At 41.9% G+C, this 24,365-nt stretch overlaps 2 protein-coding genes across 8 annotated transcripts in view; one reads left to right on the forward strand and one right to left on the reverse strand.

Moving 5' to 3' along the window:
• Window positions 1-18,751, forward strand: part of SLC26A5 (solute carrier family 26 member 5) — a 38,737-nt gene extending 19,986 nt beyond the window's left edge. For 3 of the 7 annotated variants that reach the window (XM_053942313.1, XM_053942314.1, XM_053942317.1), the window contains 12 exons: window positions 1,177-1,259; window positions 1,354-1,501; window positions 3,219-3,332; window positions 3,724-3,801; window positions 5,237-5,332; window positions 6,095-6,201; window positions 7,370-7,439; window positions 9,050-9,142; window positions 10,050-10,172; window positions 11,045-11,251; window positions 11,508-11,562; window positions 12,105-13,914. In XM_053942313.1, the coding sequence (XP_053798288.1) occupies window positions 1,177-1,259; window positions 1,354-1,501; window positions 3,219-3,332; window positions 3,724-3,801; window positions 5,237-5,332; window positions 6,095-6,201; window positions 7,370-7,439; window positions 9,050-9,142; window positions 10,050-10,172; window positions 11,045-11,251; window positions 11,508-11,562; window positions 12,105-12,247 (1,317 nt within the window). In that variant the 3' untranslated portion in view covers window positions 12,248-13,914. Of the gene's footprint in view, window positions 1-1,176; window positions 1,260-1,353; window positions 1,502-3,218; window positions 3,333-3,723; window positions 3,802-4,857; window positions 4,960-5,236; window positions 5,333-6,094; window positions 6,202-7,369; window positions 7,440-9,049; window positions 9,143-10,049; window positions 10,173-11,022; window positions 11,252-11,507; window positions 11,563-12,104; window positions 13,915-18,678 lie in introns of those variants that run through there. The other 4 variants (XR_008430867.1, XR_008430868.1, XM_053942315.1 and 1 more) reach the window with 4 other exon arrangements.
• Window positions 15,863-24,225, reverse strand: PSMC2 (proteasome 26S subunit, ATPase 2). The gene is made up of 12 exons (XM_053942319.1): window positions 24,088-24,225; window positions 22,281-22,318; window positions 21,115-21,196; window positions 20,130-20,229; window positions 19,685-19,816; window positions 18,981-19,053; window positions 18,741-18,836; window positions 18,318-18,482; window positions 17,725-17,812; window positions 16,865-17,067; window positions 16,226-16,322; window positions 15,863-16,132 (listed from the first exon to the last, which is right to left on the reverse strand). The coding sequence occupies exons 1-12, from the start codon at window positions 24,155-24,157 to the stop codon at window positions 15,975-15,977; spliced, it is 1,302 nt and encodes a 433-aa protein (XP_053798294.1). The 5' UTR covers window positions 24,158-24,225; the 3' UTR covers window positions 15,863-15,974.
• Window positions 24,226-24,365: the final 140 nt, after the last annotated feature.

The following is a 24,365-nucleotide window of genomic DNA, read 5'->3' on the forward strand; positions in this document are numbered from 1 at the left end:
TACTGAGTTTGAGAGTAACTTCCAATGAACATAATTCATTTGAGCCTTGATCCAATTAAAGGTTTGGATTCTCTTAAAATTAAGAACTAGAATGCCCATATGGAGAACAAAGTCACAAAGAAGAATTGAAAAACAACTTCAACACCCCCAGTCCTGTATAGCAATGGGTAGATATATATATGTTGTAAAACCCTCTCTATCCAGGAGTTTGGGCACCTGACTGATTCCCTGCAAGGTAATGCAGAGTGTCTTAAGTGGCATTCCCACTTGGAGTCCAAGAGTGACATTTCCCACATGGAGTCCAAGACCTCAGAACCCTTTCCTGAAGGAAGGTGCTTACAGATGCCTGTTAAGAGGTTCTGCAGGGCTTGCTTGCTTTTTGAAATGCAGTAGCAGAAAGAAGAGCAGGAACCATCAGGACTTAATACTTTTTCCTTTCTCTGTTTCTGAGATCGATAACTAGCTGCAGCACTGATTTTGTTTCAAATGACTATTCTAAAATACATGTGTAAAACAGACTATCATAATACACATGAAGCCTACAGCTCAGGCAACCTTTTGTCTTTAAAAGTTATTTGATTTAAAAATGAATTCTCGGATTACTACAGCTCTCAAAAAAACTGCACATAATGGAGTCAAGAAATGGAATAATTGAAGGTATGGGCACTATCTAGATGGAAGGAACAAAGAAAAGGGATGCTGATGAGAGGTGAGAGAGATGGTGTAATAGGGTATTTTTTGATAGGCAATAGCAAAACAATGTTCCTTTCTTTGCTGTTGCATCAGTTCTCTTTACAGGTAACAGGCTGTGCACATGCAAATAAGCCAGGGTACACAGGCAGGAGTGTCCTTGCATTTGAGTTTTCCAATACACTAATTCGCCTGAGCTTGACTTAGGCAAAGGGAGTTTGAGTGATTCATATCATATCATAGCATGTTCCATTTAACTATTTGCAAAAAAACTATAAAATCAGGACAAGTTGGACACTATGAAGGGAAAATCATGACGCTTCCTCCTTTTTCTCTGCTTTTTTAGCCCCTAACTCATAGAAAACTGATTGACACATAAATGTAATCCCTTGTGTTTATTAATCATAGTCAGCTAACCTTTGTATCTCTTCAAGTGGTTTTATCTCTTTTTAGATAATGTTTACAAATGTGTTTGTGGATTTTTAGGTCATTATTGGCACAGGAGTTTCAGCTGGAATGAATCTGAATGAGTCATACAAAGTGGATGTTGTTGGGAATATTCCTCAAGGGTAGGGATGATACATTCTTATTAAGACTGTGCCTTTTCTGTATTGCATATAGTTCTTACCATATTAATTTATAAATATTAATTTAATCTCCAAGGTTACGTGCACCAGCAGTTCCTGAGATTCATCTAATCCCAGCAATATTTGTGGATGCAGTAGCAATAGCAGTAGTTGGATTTTCAATGGCTGTGTCAATGGCCAAGATCTTTGCCCTTAAACACGGTTACACCATCGATGGGAATCAGGTAAAAATAGCGGGGTTGCTTTGTTGAAAATTCTCAGTAGCACCTTTGTTATATCATTAAAGTAGAGTGTGATATTGGCAAAAATGAGGGTTTTTTCAATAGTGGAATCAGGCCAGATTTTTGGCAGCCTACACATTTAAAGGCCAGGAATTAGTATAAGTTCTTCTGGCTGTGTTTAAATAACCAGTTTCACTTTTAGCTTCATTTTAGAAGCCTACTTCTGCTATACTTGAAAATACGCATTAATTTTTGGGACAGACATTACTTGGCCATACTGTCCTGATGAGCAGCTACATTTTCTCTGCTTTCTGTAACAGAGCAAAGCATAGAGGTCCCATGTGATAAATACAGTACCTTATGTGTCAAAGAACTCTTATCTAGAGTTTAAAAATTCCAATTATGTTTTGTATTTTCTTTTTATTCACACCCATTGCAAATGGGCAACTTGTCATTTTCTAGGGCAGCAATTGGCCCTATCTGTACTTAGCATTCTGAGCATGATTTGAGTGATAAGGACTGTGTTTAGGACTCCCTAAAATTAAAATGATATGTCCTTCTCACCTACTCTGGCCTTCCCTGCGCAGTTTAGAATCAAAACTTCAATTGGATTATTGGTCGATATCATTGTGATGTCAAGGGAGGCAGAGTTGCTGTGCTGTAACACATCTCCTACAGCACACATCTGACACAGCACAGATCAGCTGTTCCCCCCCTTATCAAAATGATTGCCTTTCTCTGAAAGTAATGAAGTTTACCTACAGAGTTTTACATCTGGTCAGGTGAATCTCATCCTTCATGTCATTGTACTCTGTTACCCAAACAGAGAAGAAGACAAATCTGTAGCAGCATGAATGTAATTGGCTCTATTTACCTTAAACATAATCTTCGCTAACCCAAGTATCTTAAGTATTTTCCTCAGGAGGTAGCAGATGCTACTTCACCTGGGTGTTAAAGTGTAGCACTCCTTGTCACAGTAGCAGTGCATGCCAAGTGTTTAAATTAATCCTAAAAGGATTGTATGAACACAAAGAGAAAAACTCATTGTGAACTATTGGAAATGTATGACTCAAATCACTCTGTTACAAATAACAAGATGCAGAGTAGTTTGGGGAGGCTTCGTTACAAGCAAATTATTTCTTAGGCATCAGAAATGCAGTACTGAGGTAGATGGAGCTCCTGACCTTACTCATGGGAGCAGTTCTCATGTGGGATCTTCCTGAGGAAGCAGCAGACACTCATTGGTTTTTTCATGTACAGCAATGGATTACTACTCATGGAAACACAGGCAGGGCTGCTCATGGTTTTAAACACATAGGGTGGGAAGCAAAGAAAGGTGTTTGAATGAGAAAATATTTTATATATATATTCAGGGTTAAAATTCAAATTATCCCCAAGATGAAGAAATTCTTAAAACAAGCAGTGCTGTCATTTGTTTTCATTTTCAGTCAGATTAATTCTTGTAACATTTAGGGATAGGAAATGTCTCCAGCATTTCATCAGAGACTTTATTTAACAGATGACTTTACATGCATTAGCTTGTGCTTGTGTGAAAACTACAAGTATAAGCTACAATTAGGTTGCTTATTCTCTACAATGAAGTTGCTAGAAAGCAATGTAAATAAGATGTGGTTGTTAATATCTGTGGATAGTTCCAGCTTGGTACCACTGCTAAGTACAAGTGTATATTTGGCTTTCTTTGCTCTGTTGTTTAACACAGGAACTTATTGCCTTGGGAATATGCAACTCTGTGGGGTCATTTTTCCAAACCATTTCAATCACATGCTCAATGTCTCGGAGTCTTGTCCAGGAAAGCACCGGTGGAAAAACTCAGGTATGTAGAATACCCAAATCCTGAGCCAAACAAAGTTTACTCTTTGGAGCTCCAAAACGAAAGTCTGAAGCTTATCTAGATGGCTATATTTCTCTGCCTGAGCCAGAAGAATTAACTGGAGTTTCCCACGTTTCAAACAGAAGAATTAACTGGAGTTTCCCATGTTTCAAATCCAGACTGGGTCAGGACAGAAAGTGGCATGATAGGCAAAATGGGTGAATTGAATGGAAGGAATCAAAAGTCATGTGAACAACCAGCCTTGTTGAAAGCACAAGGAGTTAGCTAATTGGTAATAGTTCCCCTTGGGAACACTTCTGAATAATCACTGTTTTTGTTTTTGTTTTTTTTTTTGTTTGTTTTTTTTTTTTTTGTTTTTTTTTTTTTTGTTCAGATTGCAGGTACACTCTCTGCAGTTATGGTTCTGTTGGTAATTGTGGCTATTGGATACCTTTTTGAACCACTTCCACAGGTAAGGGAGTTTTGCATATTAGGCATTGCATTGACTGTGAACAGAGGCCCATGAGTATTGCTCATGGTATTGCAGGGTTAGTAAATGACAGTTAGGCTTTGATCCAGAAACCTTTAAATTTTGTATGCATTTTTGCTGTAAATTAGCCTAGAAATAAATAATGTTTTGAACTATTCAGCATGATTTTTTTTGTTGTTGTTTTTAGTATTGCATATCCTGGACTCTATCTTTACAACATAAGAATACCTTCAAGCAATTCTGCTTTAGAACTGTTTAGGTTGGAAAAGACTTTTAAGATCATTGAGTTCAGCTGTTAACTCAGCACTGCCAAGCCCACCACTGAATCATGCCCCTAAGTGCTGCATCTACTCGCTTTAAATATCTCCAGGGATGGTGACTCAACCACTTCCTGGGTAGGCTGTTCTGATTCTCGACAAACACTTCCATGAAGAAACCTTTCCTCACATCCAATCTAAACCTCCCCTGGCACAACTTGAGGCAATTTACTGTCATTCTGTCACATTTTATTTTGCAAGAAGAGTGCAATCCTCACCTGGCCACAACCTCCTCTCAGGCATAGAGAGTGATAATGTCACACCCCTGAGCCCGCTCTTCTCCAGACTAAACACCCTCAGCTGCTCCCCATCAGACTTGTGCTCCAGATCCTTCCCCAGCTCCGTTGCCCTTCTCTGGACTTGCTCCAGCACCTCAATGTCCTTCTTGTACTGAGGAACCCAAAACTGAACAGAGGATTTGTGGTGTGGCCTCACCAGTGCTGAGTACAGGGGGACAATCACTGCCCTGGTCCTGCTGGCCACATTTGATTGCAGCATAGGAATTCTGGGTTGAAGTTCAAAGGTTAAAAGAAGGTCATAGCTTGGCTAGTAGAAGGCTGGGGCTAGTTAATGGCTCAGTATAATGAGTTGGGTTTGCTGCAGTTTATACTTATTTGTATAAAAATATATTTATGTGAAAAAGTATATTTCTGACTTAAAAAAAAAATCTGTTTCTGGTGATGTGCAAAAGATGATACACAATTCCTGTTTCTTGTTATAGGAGTTGGACCTTGGGTTACAACCATATGAATGTTGCAGGAATTGTTTCAGTATGTTGTAGAGAAACATGAATTTGAGATTATAGTCTACTGCTTCAGGCACTGTAAGTGTAGCGGCATGAAGTGTAGGAGCATGTGATTCCTCTTGCTAGGAAAGAATAAATCAAACTGAACTGAACTGGTTTGCCAATTCTGCAGCTGCAGTAAAAGCACATGTCCACTGAACTACCTGAAAAGTTGTGGCTTTTTTAATAGAACATCTGTTCAGCGGATTTATATCAGTTATAAAGCACAGAAGTAGTTATTTGTGATTCTTTGTAGTTCTTATTTGGCATTGGGTTTATTTCGCTTCTGAAAATGGCATTTCTGTAATGTTCTTAGACAGTGCTAGCTGCAATTGTCATGGTGAACCTGAAGGGAATGCTTAAACAGTTTGGAGATGTCATGCACTTCTGGAGAACCAGTAAGATCGAGCTGGTGAGTATTGCACAGCTCAGTGCATATACTTTACTGTACTAAATTTGTTGCTATCCCCAAAATGGCATAGAAACTTACCAAGGAATTACAAATTAGTGTTGTATTTCAGGTGAACATAAGTCAGGGAGCTGTAAGTACCCTGGGAGAGTGATCTGTCAGAGACAAGAATATTTTTGTTGTTGCTCAGCAATCTTATAACTCAGGTCAGAAGTAGTTTGGTTGCAGTAAAAGCAAAAGCTCTGGCAGTTTTACTATAGAAACTGCTCTGAAGGCTGTGGGAATGTCTGAGAAGAATTTCAAAACAGAGTAACAAAGAAAACCACTTGAAGGTATTTCAAAACAAACCAAAAACCTGGCTGGAGTGGGCCAGAGCTAAGAGTGTATTGGAGGGAACATTTTGGTGGCATTTCTCTCCTGGATGAACTGGCTGATGGAACTGAGTTAGAGCTACTTGCAAGCCTTGAATATTTTTTTTTTTTATCTTAAGTTATTTGGAGTCTGATGATGGTAGAACAAGATTCCTTGGAGAACAGGACTTGAGGCAGTAATTAATATGTGACAGTTTGCCATATGTTAGAGTGCCTTGAGATTTATGCCCTTCTGAAAGGTTAAGGCAATTCCCGTCTGGCATCACGATGGGTTACATTAGAGCCTATTCCTGATCAGAAGTGATACATAGGTTTTGAGGTTGGGTTCTGTTGTTGTTTTTATTGTTAACAGGAAAGAGGATGCATAATAATTCACAACTTTTTTTTGTTTTAGGCTATCTGGGTGGCAGCTTTTGTGGCTTCTCTCTTCTTGGGACTAGACTATGGTTTGCTTACTGCAGTAACATTTGCAATGATAACCGTTATTTACAGAACACAAAGGTCAGATTTCTTCTTTATCAAAACTAATGTTTGCTGATCTTCTATGTGGTTTTGTTTGCTTAAGGGGTGAAAATAAACAGAAGTCCATCCCACCCTCCTCAACTGCATGCTGAATGGAACTTTCTTCCTAATATGGGTCATGCCCTTTGGCTCTGATCCAGGGTTCACATTTTCTTTTTCTGAGAACAAAATTTTTAGAGGGCATGAACTTGTACTCTCAGTAATAAACAGAAGATTTTTCATTTCACATTGTGGTTAATCTTCTTGTTTATTTCTTTTAATGCTTAGTGTTTATAACTTTAAATCTTCTTTCTGCCAGTTTCAGTACATGATTGCATTTTGTGTGCACTAACTGTCACAAACAAGCTGAGGTGAGGTTGTGTCAGGTTATCATGGGATGAATGCTTAGGTATTTTAAAAGAAAGTTCTAATTTGTAAAATACAGTGGCTGTTCTTCTAGTTTTCAAGTCACTTCTCCCCATTCAAAGTGACAAAGTTCTTACTGTGAAGCTTTCCAGATCTACAGTGAAATGATTTCTTGCATGTGTGCATAGGATTGGCATATGAGGCTTCCGGGCTCAAGGTCTGGGACAGGTGGAAACTGTGTAAAAGTCTTGGTTGTGTCTGCATTGGAGTGAAAGCAAATTGTGAGATTTCCACTCTGCATAAATAAGTATAATCTCTATACAGTATTATTCTTGGAAACAGAACAGTAATGGACTTTGCTGTCACAGTTCTTGTGAGTTGGGAATATTCATCTGCTTAGGCATTGTCCTGAGAGCAGAGTGGCTCTTCAAAATTGCAGCATGTTTTCTGTCAGTATGAGCTTGCATATTTGCAGGATAGTCAATAGAGTTGCACCAGTTGATGCTTGTCCTGGGGTAACAGAGAATTTGCCCTGTACTTTTGCATGTTTTGACTCAAGCTTTTCAGAAAATGACAACATTTCAGCACTAAGCTTATAAATTGATTTTGCACTGACAGAAACAACTTTCTTTTAATTGTGTTCTGCCATAAACTGCTCACTGCATTTGATCATGTTTAGATAACCCTGTACCAGACAGGCCCTGCAGAATGACCATTTAAAATAAGTTTCAGTCTGTGTTAAACACTCACTTTTCCACTTTATAAGTGACAATACAGAAATATTTGTTTCCTTTCTCTCTAGCCCTGAATACAGAATCCTTGGTCAGATTCCTAACACTGACATCTACTGTGATGTGGAAGAGTACGAAGAGGTAGGAACATGTTCTTCTGCATTGAGGAGTTTCATTCAATGGAGCAAAGACAGCTGTGGCAATTTGCTGCTTTGTCCTACCACACTGCACATGCAGTGCTGGCCACTGAGCATTCTCCTGTATTGAAAGGAAAGAAATAAATTTGGGTTTAGTAGTAAAAGTTGCTTTGTTCAAAGTGCGAGTTCTTCGTACTGCACGTACACTTCACCAGGCAGTGGTCAGAAGTACTTTTATACTAGCTCCATTGGCCCAGTGTTTAGGAATACCAGTGCTAAACCTGTTATGTAAACAAGTGAATACCAGGCCACCTTCTTCATTTGTGTGGCAGTAGTGCATGGAATCCATGGAACTCAGGATTCAAACTTGTATGTTCTTCAGAATTGCACAAACTGTTCAAAACAGCATCCCACCCATCTCCTGCTTATTAAATATATGTGATTAATGGCACAATTGCTCACCATGCACTTAGCTTCTCATAAATGCCATTTTGTTCAACTAAAAGTTGATGAAAGCATTACATTTTGTCAGTGTGGTGGATATAAACATCCTGTATTTATTCCCAAACAGCAGCTACAATTTTCTGCACTCTCTGCTAGTTCTCAGAGATGCTGCTATGAAAGTTACATTGTCCTTTATGAGGAACCAGTCTGTAAAAACCTATGGAAAAAGATTGTGCAGTTCTGCTTTAAATATGCAAAGCAGGAGTATGAGTGCTCACATTTATATCTGTAAGCAAGGGAGAGGAGACTCCGTTTCTGTTACACTGAATGCAGTCAGCATTTCCTCCTGGGTAAAGGTGGGGTTGGCAGCATATGGCAGGCTGGGTCTCTGCTGCTGGCCAGGTCATTTGCATGTAAAATGTCACAGTTCAGCCTGTTTAGAGATGACTGCATTTTAAGTAGGGGAGAGAAGTGAATATCAAGACCTGTCTGAAGGTCTAGATAAAACTAAAGATTTGAAAGGTTGGTTTTCTTGGTACCTGGGGAGTCAAGAAAAAGAGAGAAAGAGGGAAATGTTATTATGCCTGTTGAAAGGGTGGCTAAAAGGAAGCAATTCTAGGAGTGCATGATTTCCTCATGGTAATATCAGCTGCAAATAGCAACATTTGAACTGCAAATATTTAATTTTTATGGCTGTACATTTTGGTGTAGTATAGAAGGAGAAATGTTACCAGGCATTGATAGTGTGCAGAGTTACACTGGGTACCTGGGGAGTCAAGAAAAAGAGAGAAAGAGGGAAATGTTATTATGCCTGTTGAAAGGGTGGCTAAAAGGAAGCAATTCTAGGAGTGCATGATTTCCTCATGGTAATATCAGCTGCAAATAGCAACATGAAAGAACTGCAAATATTTAATTTTTATGGCTGTACATTTTGGTGTAGTATAGAAGGAGAAATGTTACCAGGCATTGATAGTGTGCAGAGTTACACTGGGAAAGGGGGAGGTTCTGATCTCCTGGTTGCCTTTGCTCACAACAGTGCCAACCTTCTTTATCTGGCACATGCTGAGAGCCATCCAGGGTTGGCTGTTGCACTGCTGCATGTTCATGTGTCTTATGATTACACAAGGGCTTTTATTCTGTTTAACTGTTCACATCCAATATTTTCCTTAGGTTAAAGAATATCCTGGAATCAAAATATTTCAAGCTAATACATCTCTTTATTTTGCTAATAGTGAGTCATATACAAGGGCACTGAAGAAAAAGGTGAGTAAAGTAAATTCTTTAATGTCTGTTTCCTGAAAATTCAAACTGGCTTCTGAAACATGCTCGTCTTTCAGCTCCTTCAGTGTAGCCCTTAGCACAGTGTATATCAGCCTGCAGCCCCTGGTGATCTGCAAAATATGAGAGGTGACGCTCCAGCCAGCTACAAATTATCTTAGGAAGCAACAACATGGTGGGAGGGTATAAACAAAGTGTTGCTTCATACTGACTGCTCTGAATGGAAAGTGGTGGGTGCAGAGCACAGGCTGGTCAAACCTTTTTTTTTCAGCAGGAAGCTAGTTGCTGAGCTGAAAACTAAATGGGAATAAAAGTTTCCTTATTGGGTAACTAACTTTACTGGAGTGAAAGACCATGGAATACTGTGGGCATTTAGTGCCTCTCATGGGCAACAGATGACCTGCACGCAGGGCGTGCCTCACTGCCTGTGTCACCCGTGCTGTCACTGGGTGGCAGTGGCAATAGCAGAACCACCTGACCCAGTGACAACTGCACCCATACTAACTTCTGAAACATTTTTCTGTAGCTCCCACGGCGAGTCTTAAACAAAACAGGTGGGTAGTACTTGCCCTCACAAAGCAAGAGATATTGGTGATTATTGCCCAAAAGCACTTCTCTCCCCTTTGCTCTCTGCACTCTAATCAGCACTTGGTTGAAACACAACACTCTCTGATTTCAAGAAAAGAATGAGATGCATCTTTCCCTCATCTTGTTAACACAGTGCTTGCCAAGATGATTCCTTCTTTACACTGTTCTTGCCCCTACCAAGGGAAGCTGGAAAATGCAGCTTCTTGTTTAAATTTATGGCAGTGGTTAATTCAGTGCAAATTGACATTCCTGTGCCATCCTAACAAGCTGAATCTCCTCTGATCATACTTTCTTCTCCTGACAGACTGGAGTGGACCCTGGTGCCTTATTAAAAGCAAGGAGAAAAGCCCAGAAGCGCCATGCCAGGGAGATAAAGGCAGCAAATGAGCACAGAAAGAAAGCTGTGCTGAAGCTCGTGAGCTCTTCGGTAAATATTTACCTCTGCTTTATCAGCTTACAGGCTGCTTTCAGGTGTTACCACTCTTGTGTTTCATACAAGGTGTGCTGCTTAGGGAGGAAATGCTGTGCAGTGGGGACAGGTGGCTGAAGCAACAGTGTAAGGATCAGAGGTTAATTGGATAATTGTGGATAATTGTGTTGGACCTTGATTGCATTCAGGTAGCACAGAGTAGCACAGAAACTCTCCACGCTGTTATACTGTCTCACCAGTGGTGTTGGCAGAAATCAAAGGGACTCTTCCCCTCCCCACATACTTGGAATAATACTGTAGGAATAATATATAATAAATTAATTCTAATCAGCAGCTCCTGTAACAAGAAGGTGCCATCCCCTCTGCTAATCCTGGCATGGCCCAGATACACTGAGAAGGGTTATTTGGGACATGCTTGTACTTTTATACATATTTAAATTCACCATCATGGTGGGAGATGGTGTGTAATTTTACCATGGGAAATCTAAAAAGGGCCTAACTTGAGAGCCTAATTGCTGTTATTTTGAATATATATTTCTTGATGGAATCAGACAGGGATGAGACGAGGAAATGGAGTAAAAATGTGTCAGTAAAGATGAACAGGTGTCAGTGTTTGAAGGAAATGGGTAATTCAGTCCTGAGATAACAGCTTTAAGCTGCTTGTGTGTGATTGTTAAAAGGCTGGGCATAAGAGGACCAACCTTGATATACACAAGATATGGAAGTGTGTGTGCATGTCAAGCCAGTTTCTGTAGTGACCAGGAGCTTGCCAACTTCTAAAGGCTTAAAGAACACGAGTGAGGGGAGCAAAGGGATTTACATTGAAAAAGCACTGATTGCCTTTAAGCTTTATTCATCTTCTCTCCCAGACTAACGACGTAGAAGCAAGTGTAAAACATGAGATAGCAAGTGATGACTTACCTGTAAATGGAAAATTTGCAGATTCTAGTGTACAAGACATGTCTCCTGATGAGCATGAACATTTTGTGGAGCCCAAATCAAGTATTCACTCTTTAATTCTGGATTTCACCCCAGTGAACTTTGTGGATTCAGTTGGAGCAAAAACACTAAAATCAGTAAGTAGGGTATTTTTTCCTAGAAAAACCCACAGAAAACTTTTCAGATACCTAATAAGGAGCCTGTCAGCATGAGACATAACTGCCTGCTCAAATACAATCCAATATCTCACCTAATCACTGGTTTAATTTTGTAAGTTTTAGCTGAACACTGGGGAATGTGTACTCTGCAGCTTTCACAGTATTTGGCTTCCAGAACTGTGATGTGTATGATGATGTATTATCTGCATTTAACTTCAGCTTAACTCTGTTGTAGATTATAAAAGAATACAAAGAAGTTGGTGTATGTGTCTGCATTGCCAGCTGTAGTGGTGAGTTGAGATTTTTTTTTTTTTTTTTTTTTTGTGAGCTTTATAGGAGAGATTGTGTTTTATCTCCTTCCCTCTGCTCCCGAATTTCCTGCTGCCAGTAGTGCCTCAGTAGTATCAGCACTTCACAAAAAAATTTGATTTGAGGAAAAGTGAGCCCATATGCACTAGAGCCCTAACTTTAATGAAAGTGGAGCACTGATGAAATGAGCTTTGTGAGGACTGGATCCTGCTCCCATTTCTTCCAGCTGGCGAGTTGTGAATGTCACACTGAACTTAGTGTCTTGAAATCGTAGTGGTAATGTAATAAGGAAAAAAGCCTGAAATGTTCCAATATCCAATATTCTGCCAAGACTAGGCTTCTATGTCTGCATAGGCATAGACTGCTTGGAGTAGAAGTAGCATGTGATGCGCCTGACTATTTCAAATTTTTTGGTAACAACAAGTAAGAGAACAAGTTCTCATCTTCTTCCTGGGATGCCGTTGTCTTCCATCTTTGTACTTAAGTGTGTGTGCTGATGCCATGTTTGGGTTTTGTTTTGTAGGCCCTGTTATGAATGAGCTGACAAGACTGAATTTTTTTGATAAAAGCGTAACAAGAGAGTTGCTGTTTCACAGTATTCACGATGCTGTCCTTGCTTGCCAAGTGAAAGATGGGTCTGCTGCACAGGCTGACGCCGACCTTTGAAGAGTGACATTGAGCAGAATGGGAGCCAGATTTCTGCTGATGGAGATTCTTTCTGAGTATTTAATTTGCACAGTTTGAAGAGCACCTGAGGCTGTTTGTATCTACGGGTATGGGGCGGTGCTTATTTTTTGTAGGAAAAGTAGATAAGGAAATGGAAGCTTTCATGCTCTTGAATTTTTTTCTTTCAATCAGGGTATAGCCTTCCAATAATATACAAGCACAAAATTATGCAAGAAAATTCAGTGTATTCTGCTGCAATCATAATCTGGTGGACAAGGTGACATTCCTATTCCTGTTGAGAAAATGGGCACTTTAACTCACTACAAGTGGGATCTTGCAGGAGGTAACTGTTCTGCAAGTGCAATACACTGTACCAGTGTCTTTAAGTAACTTTCTTAGATTACTTTTAAAGCCTGATGTCAACATCTGCATACAACAGATTTGTACAATTTATAATACTCTGCCAACTGGATCAATGAATTCACACTGGTGGCATTTAGCTGCTGCTGTTTTTAAACCTGGATGGTAGAGTTATTTTTTTTTAAAATACCTAATACCTAAAAATACCTAGTCTCAGCTATACCCAATTCTTCATTTCTGCTCTAAGTGAACTTCAAGTCAGAAACTCATTGTTTAATTATTACATTATCAGTATGGTACTTTCACTGACAAAACTTGGTTAGGCCTTCTAGAAAAGAACACAGCTGATTTTAAGCTAAACTTAATTTAGCTTCAAAGTTTGAAGACAAAACTGGTTTAAGACAGGAATTAAGCCTATTTAAGTTAAGAACTGATGCCCTATATGCAGTCTCTTAAGCTGGAATGAAAATTTAAGCAAGGTCTAAAGTCTCAATGGTCCAAAAAAAGAAAAAAATGGTACTTCTCTGTTGCCCATCTTCCTCCCAGTAGTGCTGCTTCTGCCACAGCTTTTAAGTGCTTTAAGTAATAGAGTTCAATAGAACTCAAAAATGGTATATGTTTGGGTTTTTAAAAGAAACAGTAGCACAGGGTTTCTTTTTCTGTTGTCAGCCTGGCCACTGCAGTACTGCCTCACTCCAGGTGTGAGGTGAAAACCGTGGAAATCATGCAAAAGAAATCTTCAATGCCCCTGTTTCCCTCACAACAGTCAGTGTGAAGCTCAGCAGAGGCAGGAACCTAAAAGTGTTTCTCTGTAGGTTATTTTGACAGCACAGGGGAAGGGGGGCATCAGTAACATTTCACTCAGTACCCTCAAATCACAGGCCTGTGCATAAGGAATTCAGACACCTTCCTCACCTCTGGTCACAGAATGTAATATTTTATTTCAGGCTCTGTTATATTTAGGGCTTGCTTCAGGTAAACTGTTTCCAGGGACCAGGGAAGTTGGGGAAGATACTTTACTTCCTCAGACTCCCCTGCCCATAAGGATGGGAAGCTTTCTGCATCAGAAATTGCTGCTTAGTTGGAGTTCAAAGGATAAAGTGCATGCATATGCAGACATTGTGTGTGCTTATTTAAACAACTTTTGGTACATTTTATAATGTTAACTAGTTCAACAAGCCTTTGTATCTACTTACAGTATATTTTTCTACTTGTTGCAGCTTCAGTTTTTAACACTCTAGTCTCTTCAGTTCACATTGAAATCCTGTCAACTTCCAAAATAAAGTGATGTCACTTGTCAAAATTTTCCACTTTGTCTTGGTGAGACTCTGTATGAGGGACAGGCTGAGAGCCCCAGATACAAGAGAGGTTTCCACCTCCAGGCAGGTCTTCCCTGCAGTGCTGGTGCCTGCTCCTCACTCCTGTCACCCCCATAAAACCTCTCCATTTCAGGCCTCACAGGATACACAACTAAAGCTGCATCTCCCACCATGGTAGAAACAGATGCACGTCCCAGGAAGCTGCTGAAATGCTGGACTGAAAACCTTTGCCCAAGAAAGTCCCACATCCCAGACCGCGCAGAACAAGTGCTCCTGCAACCCCCCAGCAGTGCTGGTAACTCATCCCATAGAACAAAATTTTCAGCAGCTTTTACTCATCTCGTCCTGTATTTTGCTGCCACCAGCTGAAGCACTGCTTCCCACTGGCAGCCTGAGCCAGCCCCTAAAAAGGGAACCCACTTCTTCCCTGCACTGATTAACAGACCACTATCTAAAAGTTAAATCCCATCTTAGGCTTGTCAGTGCCAGAATAAACAACCCCAGGTCCTCTGACCTTGTAACAGGGCTGCAGTTTGTCTGCAGGGACAGGGGTGTGCCTCCCCCCTGCTGCTGAAGCCCCACCACAGGAGATGGCACTGTATGGCCTAAATCTGGCTCAGTACCTCGTTACAAGCAGAGTTATGGTCCTTTTCCCTCCTTTTTTTTGTAAGAGCACTGATGATAATTCAGGATACCTGCTAAGATCCAAATTCTTTCTAAATACTTCACTTACCCTTCTCAAGTAAAAGCTACACTTGATTTCAAGTGCTGCTCTTGGTAAATAGAGATGCTGTCAGTGCTGCTATCTGAAAATGAGAAACATTCTGTCCCACCAATAATCTTCCATCCCTGCCTAAAATGGTCTTCCTGAAATGACACACAAGTATTGAGATTGCCCAAGTTTCCATATCAAAAGATACTGACACCAGTCAGAACCCTAGCCCAGTCCCTGGCTGCATATTCTCTCTTCACACGCACTTCCTATTTCAAAAAAAAAAATAGAAGTGGCTTCATAATTTAAGCTTGATAAGTTGATGGGTCTCATTTTGATACAACTGACAATAAAACTTCTCCCACTTCCCAGACAAAGCAGTTCCCAAAGGCATTTTTTTCCCTCGGGTATTTCTTTAACCTCTTCCAGCTCTTCCCCTGAAACCACTTTAATGCAACACTGGAAAGAAAAGGAAAAGAGAAGGCCGTTGTTTTTTGTTGAGCACACGCAGCTCTACAGGAACATGCCAGATGAACGAGGATTAACCTTTCAAGGCTGCCTGTGGCCAACAACTCCCAGCCACCGCTCAGCTACGGAGCACCAGGACCCTGTCATGGTCATCCTGTGTGCAGCAGCAGCATCTCAGACAAGTCATACAATGTATCAAAGTGCTCACTACCAGACTGATGTCAAACTTCACAGCAGGAGCCAGGCAAAGGAATTTTCCGTACCTTAGCACTAAGAAATCACACCTTCCTCCTCCTTGACCCATTTACTATTTTGTAAGACACAACAAAGAATCTCAGCAAAAGGGATTGAAAAACCACTGCAGATAAAAAAGCCAAGTTGTGACAGTACCAGAGAATTCTGGAGGGAGGGGAAAAAATGTCCCTTCATGTTTTCCCTTAGCTGGGCAATGATTCAGACCACCACAAGTGCCTTCCCATGGCAGCTTCTGTTTTCTTGGGACACACAAGCACTTCTCAGCACACCCAGAAACACTGGAGTCACTCAGGGGTCTTCTAGCACCTCTATGGCTCAGATTCAAGTTTTGGGGTGTAGATGGTGACCAGACATCTAAACCTGTGATGTCTGACATTTCCTAGGTATCTGATTTAAAATTATCTGTGGCTTAGGCCGTGCTGCTGTAACCTCACCGAGATCTTTTCCCAACAGCAGCAACAATCTACAGGAGTAAAATCCTCACAATGAACACACCGCTACTGTTTGGAACACTCCATTTATTTCTAGCTTCCAAGAACAAAACACAAATCACTACACTTGGATTTCTGTTCCACAGAAAGTTTCAGGGGAACAGGAAGAACCTTCCCAGGTATTAGTTGTAGGTCATGTAGCGGGGGGTAGCGCTGAACTTCGCATACGATTTGATGACTTTGTTCACTGCCTCCAGGAAGTCCTTCTCGGTGGCGATTTTCCGGCGCGCTCGGATAGCGAACATTCCTGCCTCCGTGCAGACACTGCGGATCTCAGCGCCTGGGAGAGACGGGGATAAACAACTCAGCACCAACTGCCAGGGACACGGAGCACACACAGAACTAAGTAAAGAAATAAATACACTCAGCTTACCTGTGCTGTTGGGACACAGCCGAGCCAGCAGCTCAAATCTGATGTCCCTCTCCACACTCATCGAACGAGCGTGGATCTTGAAGATGTGAGTTCGTCCCTGAAGGAAAGGGAGGAGGACAGAGGTGTTCATGTCATGAAAGAGGTGATGAATCCAGCCTGCAGCTGTCTGCCTCCACAGCACAGGCAAATGGAAAATACATCTTGTATTTGCTGCCCAACTACGGTTTCCCATGTCTGGACTGGAATGTCTAAGTGTCCATGACACTAAAGTAAGAAAATAACTTTTAAAAAGGGCTTTCCTCACAGAGGTACCTCAAAAAATCTCCCTCAGAAGAGCCAAACAAAACACATTCCAGCTTCTGAACTAAACTGTGGATCTGGTTAAAGGATTTTTTTCTCTGTTGAGGCAGGAACATACAGTGATTACAGCTGCTTACCATGGCTTCTCGGCCAGGATGGAATCTGTGCAGTGTGGAAAAACCTTTGGTACATCTTTGATCCCCCATACTTCCATGTAGTTTCACATAATTTAAGAGTGCTGCATTTGCCGATTCTCATAAACTTCCAGACAATGATGCCCTAACGCAAGAAATGCTCTGCTATCAGAACACACTTGGCAGTGAAACAGAGAGTTCTCACCTCAAGATCAGGCAGGCTAAACTCTATCTTCCTGTCCAGCCTGCCAGGCCTCATCAGTGCTGGGTCCAGAGTGTCAGGTCTGTTTGTGGCCATCAGCACTTTGATGTTGCCCCGGGGGTCAAACCCATCCAGCTGGTTGATGAGCTCCAGCATGGTGCGCTGCACCTCGTTGTCACCCCCTGCCCCGTCATCGAAACGAGCACCTGGAGAGGAGACACGCGAGTTTCAGAGGGAGAGGCAGCTCCAAGCCATGGACATAGAGGTGTCACAGTGGCCACAACACAGGACACCTGGGAAAATTATTTTAAAGTGCATACAAGTATTTGTGATGAGTTAAAAAGGTGTGATGAGTTAAAAAGGTCCTGAGTACAAAAGGGCCTCTATCTCCCTACCTAACAACTGGCCAGGCTGCTGGAATTTACCCATGTAGTTTTGTTTGTTTTGCCCTTCCCTCAACCAAAATCATCCTTCTCCCCTATCTATGTGAGAACTGTTCTACTTCCAAAGGACTTTTCTTTTGAGAATAAATAATAATGTTCAGGAAGTAACAAGGACATTGGGTGTAGTCCAGAAGCTGAAGGGGGTTTAAGTTAACAGTACTTTTTTGCAAACAAAATACAGAGGTTCTTCACTAAACTTTGAATAATCTGGGTGTTCCAAATGTGCAAAAATGGCTTCCCATCTGGGCTATATAAACCACTTCCTGACAGCTTCCTGGACACAGTAGTAGTGCTGGGAGTAGTTTTGCTAACTCAGTATTTACAAGCACTTTTCTTGAAATGCATCAGTCCAGATACATAACTACAAGAAAACCTGGAAGCTCTCACATGAGATTAGAACTGTAGCTATTACAAACATACCTCCAATGGCATCAATCTCATCAAAGAATATAAGGCAAGCTTTTTTAGTTCTGGCCATTTCAAAGAGTTCACGAACCATTCGAGCTCCCTGAAAGAAAAAAAAAAAAAAAAAAAATCAAGATTTTGTTAGAGATTTTAAGCACATTAAGGAAAACGATCAAAATCAAACTTTTCATGCTTCCAAATACTTCTAAGTTTCCAATGTGAAAACTCTTTTTATTTGTTCACGTATATAATGGGACAAATATAAAGCTTAAAGTAATTTATAAAGGAGAGAAAAATTACTGCTCTTAACAGATGAAGATGGCCTCAGGGCCAACTGAAAAATAAGTGGCAGAGTTGGGAGCAGAATCCTAATTCCAGAATCCTCCTGAACTGCAGATTGAACTCTGTACTGCAAAATCCCTCTCATAAGTGACAGCAAAGCTGAGGTCATGTCACCACTGCCTGACCTGCAGTGATTTGTCTGATAGCTCCTACCCCCTGCACCTGCAGCTTCCAAGTACATCCATCCCTTGCCCCCGCTGTGGTGTCTGGTACCCACAAGGGAAATCTCCAAACCCCTCCACACTCCATCAGGTACTTGCTCTTACCTCTCCCACATATTTCTGCACCAGCTCAGATCCAATCACTCTGATGAAGCAGGCATCAGTCCTGTTAGCCACTGCACGGGCACAGAGGGTTTTGCCTGTGCCAGGTGGCCCAAACAAAAGCACTCCTTTGGGGGGCTCAATTCCAAGGTTCACAAATCTTTCAGGCTGTAACAAAGGGAGCCAGAAGGCAAGGTTATGTAGAAATTAAAGATTATGTGCATCAAAGCATATATGCAAGTCAAGGAAATCATTAATGAAGAACAATGCAAACAAGGCTGGGCTGGATTTCACTTCGTAAAACCTGATTTCTTTTCATTAAACTCTTTACACTCAGTAACACTGTCTTTTCTTGCTTTTTCAGATGCTCATAGATGACCAGAATACTTCCAAAATAACAGAAGCTTCAATCTGGAGGTTACTTACGTGAAGCAGAGGGGTTTCAACCACCTCTCTCAGCTTTTCAATCTGCTCTTTACAGCCACCAACATCACTGTAAGTGACATCAGGTTTTTCTTCTACCTGCACAACAAAGAGGTGAGCGAGCAGTTACCAGCCTGCTGCTGCAAATCTCTACAGGCTTTCAACAGCCCACAACAAAATTCAGCTAAAGGAATCACAATTACAAGATAAAGCCACGTCAAAGTAAGTAAAAGCAACTCTCACTTGCATCATGGTGACTGTGGGATCAATCTTTGGAGGCAAGGGGATATGGATTTGGTACTTGTTTCTGTCCACCCTGGTGATGAAGCATAAAGACTATTATTTTAACACTGGTTAAGTAAAGTGTTATGTAGAAACAACTCTGTAAATGAGAAGCTGAATTCTTGAACTGTACTTTTCTCTGGCATCAAGACAGCCCAGCCCTGAAAGCTAATAATCAGGTAGGCTAGATACTGGAATTCTTTCTGCAGAAAATTTTAAGGTTTCCAAAACTATTCATTCCAAAGTATTTTGAAAATTAAATTTCAAAATATCCCACAAAGCAAACTGGCAAAATACTGACTCTTAAAGTAACAGGTTTTATGTCCTCAGTGAACATTTCCTGGCTTCTTTGAGTGTAACCTCAGAGTGCCAAAGAAGGAGTCTACATAGGCTCCCTAAAAGCTGGGACTACTGGCGCCTGAACTGAAAGGTTTCTGTCCATTAACACATGGGTTTTGCCAATTTTTGTCAAAATAACGTCAAAACAAGATTCCAGCAGAGCATGCAGGTGAGCTATGTCATCCAAAAGACAGTAGTGGTGTAATTTCAACCACGGCAAAAACTAGAAATGAAGGCTTGTTGACCTGTCCAACTACAACATGAGATAACTCAGAGAAAGCTTCAGTCTGTAAGAAGACTCATAAGAACAGAAAGATTTTGCATACCCAACTCGCATGCCTTCTTCTATGTCAGTAGGCGCCACCTGGTCACTGAGATCCACCACGAACTTGGCAAATTGCTTGACATTGATAATGTACTTGGGATCCTCGGAGTCTGCATTGATAATCTTTGTGCACCTAACACACAAACACAATGGCACCTGACAAACTGCAGACAAACTGTTTGCTAAGCATAAGCATCAACTTTTTCCAAATACACCAGAATACCTGTTGTACTTGTGATTACACCATCACAGCATCAACAACTGCAGAAATGAGTACATGTATGAAATACATCACACATAATCACAGTTCCTTTATGATTCAGTGGTAAAAAGCACTTTCAATATGCACAACATGGACTTTATTTTTTAAAAGAAGTTCACACGTAAGCTATAAATCAGATTTTTAACACTATGGAGCTCTGCTGGAAGGATAAGAGTGTTCCCACCTTGCAACTTGCAATGGTTGCTCACTTTGGAGAGTTTGTTTATCTGCAGCCAGATCCCAAAGGGCAGGAGGAGCCAAGCCGGTGTCGGATTCCTTGATTCCTGCATGCAGCACAAACAAGCTGAGGAGGGAACAGCTAACTGGGATGTCAGCCCTCCTTCCCACACCAAAACCTCTGAGATAACCCTGCAGGAAGTTTTTGAGAGACCTCCAAAACAACGCACACACATATCTTTGATGGATTTCCTAAAGAACAAGTTTCCTTAGGAAAGAGCATACGTGACTGTGCCAGCTGAACATTCAAATCCCAGCCTGGCCACCCTCCCAAGCAATTTTGCAGTGTGGGGATGATTACAGCAGGACAGAGCATTGATAGTGGATATCTACATTCCACTAAAGGAGTGAAACTCTTGAGTGTTTCCACTGAGCTCCAGTGCAAAGTATCAGAAACTAAGGGATTCACACAGATGAAAAACCCATAAATCTTCCAAAACATGCATATGACAAGTACCATCTCCATGATGTATTTAAAAGAATCAAGATTATTTTACAAGAGAAATTTTGGTCTTCCTGGCAGAACTGAGAGCCACTGCAGGATTAGCAACCAAGCAAAAAAACATACATCAGTGAAAGAAAAATTAGGAAACAAATTAATTGTTATTGTTGTCAGTACTTCATTATCTGGTGTCAGAAAGGGGCATTTGTTTCATGCCACCACCACCATTATATACAAAACCCACAATTTTGATTAAAAATGTGTTAAAGCACAAAATTACAAAATCAGATGTACAGATTAGTCCTGCCCAGTTGAAAAAAAAATCACCCTAATAAGCAAAAATGTCACGCTACCAAATAAAGAACTGTGTTCTTTTGAGAAAAATAACAACTAAAAAACAATGCAGAAGTTGTTGGAAATCAGCTTCTAACAACACTTATTTTGGTATCTGTGGCTCCTCTATTGAAAGCTTTCTATGACAAAAACATACCAGTGAGCTCATTGATTTTCTTAAGCAGTTGTTGAATATCATCTTCTACTTGCTTGATCTGCCTTGAGTACGTGCTCTGGCCCTGGAAAAGGAATATCACATGGATTTTGCAAGTCAAATTATCTCATGTTTAGGAAAAAATGACAAGAGCTGCTGCCCATCAAGATGTTCAACAGACTGTCTTGGTACAACAGCCAACCATTGATGACAGCCAAAAAAGACAGAATTAACTTCCAATAACAATATTTCTGTTTAAAAAAGTGAAGTGCAGCCACACACAACTGACCAACTGGGAAGGTGGAAATTTTCCACGTTTGTAAACTTGAATAATCTGTTTTTCTTTTAAACCTGTTCAGCCTTACTTTTTCAAGCTATTTCTCCTATAGTTTAAAAAAAGTCTTAGTAAAATCACATATACAGAGAATTTGGAATACAATTTCTGAAAACCACCTGTACAAGTGCTTTCCATCATCCACAGAGGACAGCAGAAGGATTAAGGGGCAAATTAGAATTCTTGCTTGTGATAAAATACTTTTTTTGATCCAGATCTGCCTAATGTAGGCAGATTCAGACCTGGATTTGTTGTACAATATATCCTTTGTAGACCACTGACAATAAAAAAAGAAGATGCAGTGGGTACCAGCTGTATTTTAGAGCTTTGTAAAGGAGTCTTGGTGTCAACAAAATTCAGACTTCTGTCAAACATACTTAAGCTGCAAGTTTCATCTTTCAGGAATTGTACTTCCCAGTGGAAAGGGTAGATTGGCATTTTAAGCCTTATTGTCTGTGAAAAGTGCCTCCCAACATTATGTTCTTTTAACATGATGGCTAAAAGCAAGTCAATTTGGTGGTAGGAGGGGAGAAAAAGCCCTAGTCAAGCCTTGGCTGTTAGACCCCTATGGCAATCAACAATGAGATACAAAACAAAAACAGAGAAACAAACTCTTAATTACTTCCAAGTTAACAAACCCAGGATTATTTTCAGTGTTGCAGGCTGCATGTCATGGGAAGGTGAAAAGGGAGGGAAGACTTTGGCAGAAGAGAAAAGCATTAGGAGAAGCAGAGTTACTCTCTGCCTGCTAAGTGGTCACCCCTCCACTCCTGCACTGTATCCCCACAGGAACTGCTTTGTGTCTTTAACACTCCCACATGTGTGTGTTACTTACATATGTTTTCAGCAAGGCAATATCTCCTTCATCGAGAGCTGAAACAAGACAGGAGAGACTTAGCTTCCAGTTCTGAAAACAAAGCCAGCAGTATTAATTCTATTTCTAAAAGATCAAAACATGTATTTTGGAGAGATTCTTTTGAGTTTCCACTTTTCACTGAAAAAAAGTGGAACAAAAGAGCATCAGATATGCAAGAAAAATGAAACAGGGTCTCCAGCTACTCTCTTCAGTCCAAAAATTTGCACCACTCAGAGCTCATAGCAAGCAAGCCACTTCAACTCTGCTTCACTCAGAGTAGTTTCCCAGCCTATGACTGCTCAAAAAAGGGATGGAAAATATCAGAACTTCATATTTTTAAATTTTTGTTTCTAGATGTTCAAGACAACATCAATGAAAAACTGTCACCACTTCCCACTAGCAATGTCTCTGCAGAGAGCTGGCTCCATTAACTAAGAAAAATACACTCTGCTAGTGTCACTCTCTGCCACACCACTCTCACATCACCTGCCATTTAACAGACTTTCAATACTCGTTCTCCCTTCCCATCCCTGTTTCCTCTCTTGTCTAATTCCACTCTTTTTAAGACAGATGGAGCCCAAACCACACAGTATTGGTGATCTGGGAGCAGCATGTGTTATACAGGATTATGAAGACCTTCCATGTTGATCTGTACTTCTTTCCTGACTATTTGTACCACCCCATCGATTGTTTTTTATAGCTACTGAATACTCTGTTGCTATAATTTAGAAATCTTTCTTGGATGGGAATAGTGCAAACTCCATCACTGATTACATTTTGCACTGCTTGTGCTTCCAGGTGGTTTATTAAATATTTACTAATACGAAATAAAAAGCCACAGTAAGTAAAAACATGAGGGGCAACCGGCAACTTTCACACTGTGCCGGCAGCACTCGGGCAGCTCTGCAGCGCTCCCCCCGGCACGAGAAAGAAATTATCACGGAATCATCAAGGCTGCAAGAGACTTTCATGATCATCAAGTCCAACCATCAACCCAGCCCTGCCCCTGTGACCCCGGAACCACATCACCCAGATCACCCAGATCCAGACACCTCCTGAACTCCTCCAGGGATGGTGACTCCCGCTCCCCGGGCACGCTATTACACTGTCTGACCACCCGAACTGCGAAAAAATTGTTTCTAATATTTAATCTGAGTCTCCCCTTCTCACCTTTAGGCCATTTCCTCGATTTCTCTCACTGCGGGCACGGCAGAGGAGACCAGCCCTCACCTCACCACAGCCTCCTTCCAGGGAGGTGTAGCATTATTGTATCACGTTTTCTTGGACATTTTAAGTATAGAAACAAGTATTAAACCACAAAAGGCTTTTTTTTTTTTTCTCTCGCGATGAGGAAATTCGACATTTTAGGAACCTTTTGTAAAATAACAAGACTTAAAAGGTCGATCGTCCATTCCTCCCCTGAGGATCTCGGCGGCTCCCCCGGCCCGCCGCACGCGGTGCTTGCTCCGCACCCCGGCCGGGCCGGGCCGGGCCCGCTGCCGCTCGGCACCGCCCGCCTCAGCCCTCACAGCCGGCTCTGCGAGAGGCCCGGCCGGCCCCGCTTCCATCCCGGCCAGCGGCGGCACCGCCCGGGCCCGGGCTGGGATGGGGGACACTGCCGGGGCGGCGACCGCAGCGCCAAAGCGCGCTCTTTAATCCTTTTTAGTGCCTTTCTCCCGCCGTTCCTCCAGCCCCGCCGCTCCTGGCACCGACATGGCCGCCGGCGGCGCCGCCCCACTCCCGCCCCGGGCGCTGCTCGGAGACCGTCCTCGCCGTCGGCCCTCACCGCGGATGGGTTTGTCCTCCTTCTCCTCCTCCTTGGTTTTCCTCTGGTCGGCTCCCAGGTAATCCGGCATCGCGCCCGCCCGCCCGCCTTACGCAGCACCGCGCCGCTTCCGCCCGGAACACAAACCAGGGTGCACCGCGGCCCGCGCGCAGGCAACTCCTTCCCCCCCGGCGCCGCGGCCGCCGCCGGGAGTTCCGCGCGGCGCCGCCGGTTCATCCCGCGGCCTAGGGCGACGCCGCCGGTGCCGCCCCGCGGGAGCCGCTTCGGCCGCCGGGGCG

Source organism: Vidua chalybeata, chromosome 5 (assembly GCF_026979565.1).
Source record: "Vidua chalybeata isolate OUT-0048 chromosome 5, bVidCha1 merged haplotype, whole genome shotgun sequence".
In the NCBI taxonomy this organism is placed as follows: domain Eukaryota; kingdom Metazoa; phylum Chordata; class Aves; order Passeriformes; family Viduidae; genus Vidua; species Vidua chalybeata.

Excerpts from the sequence above, each read along its gene's own strand:
- PSMC2 (XM_053942319.1), bottom strand. The coding sequence starts at position 24,157 with ATGCCGGATTACCTGGGAGCCGACCAGAGGAAAACCAAGGAGGAGGAG. Across the intron at positions 19,817-20,129 it reads CAACCATTGCAAGTTGCAAG|GTGCACAAAGATTATCAATG; the intron begins GTGGGAACACTC and ends TTTGTGTGTTAG. Across the intron at positions 16,133-16,225 it reads GCTGTGTCCCAACAGCACAG|GCGCTGAGATCCGCAGTGTC; the intron begins GTAAGCTGAGTG and ends CGTCTCTCCCAG.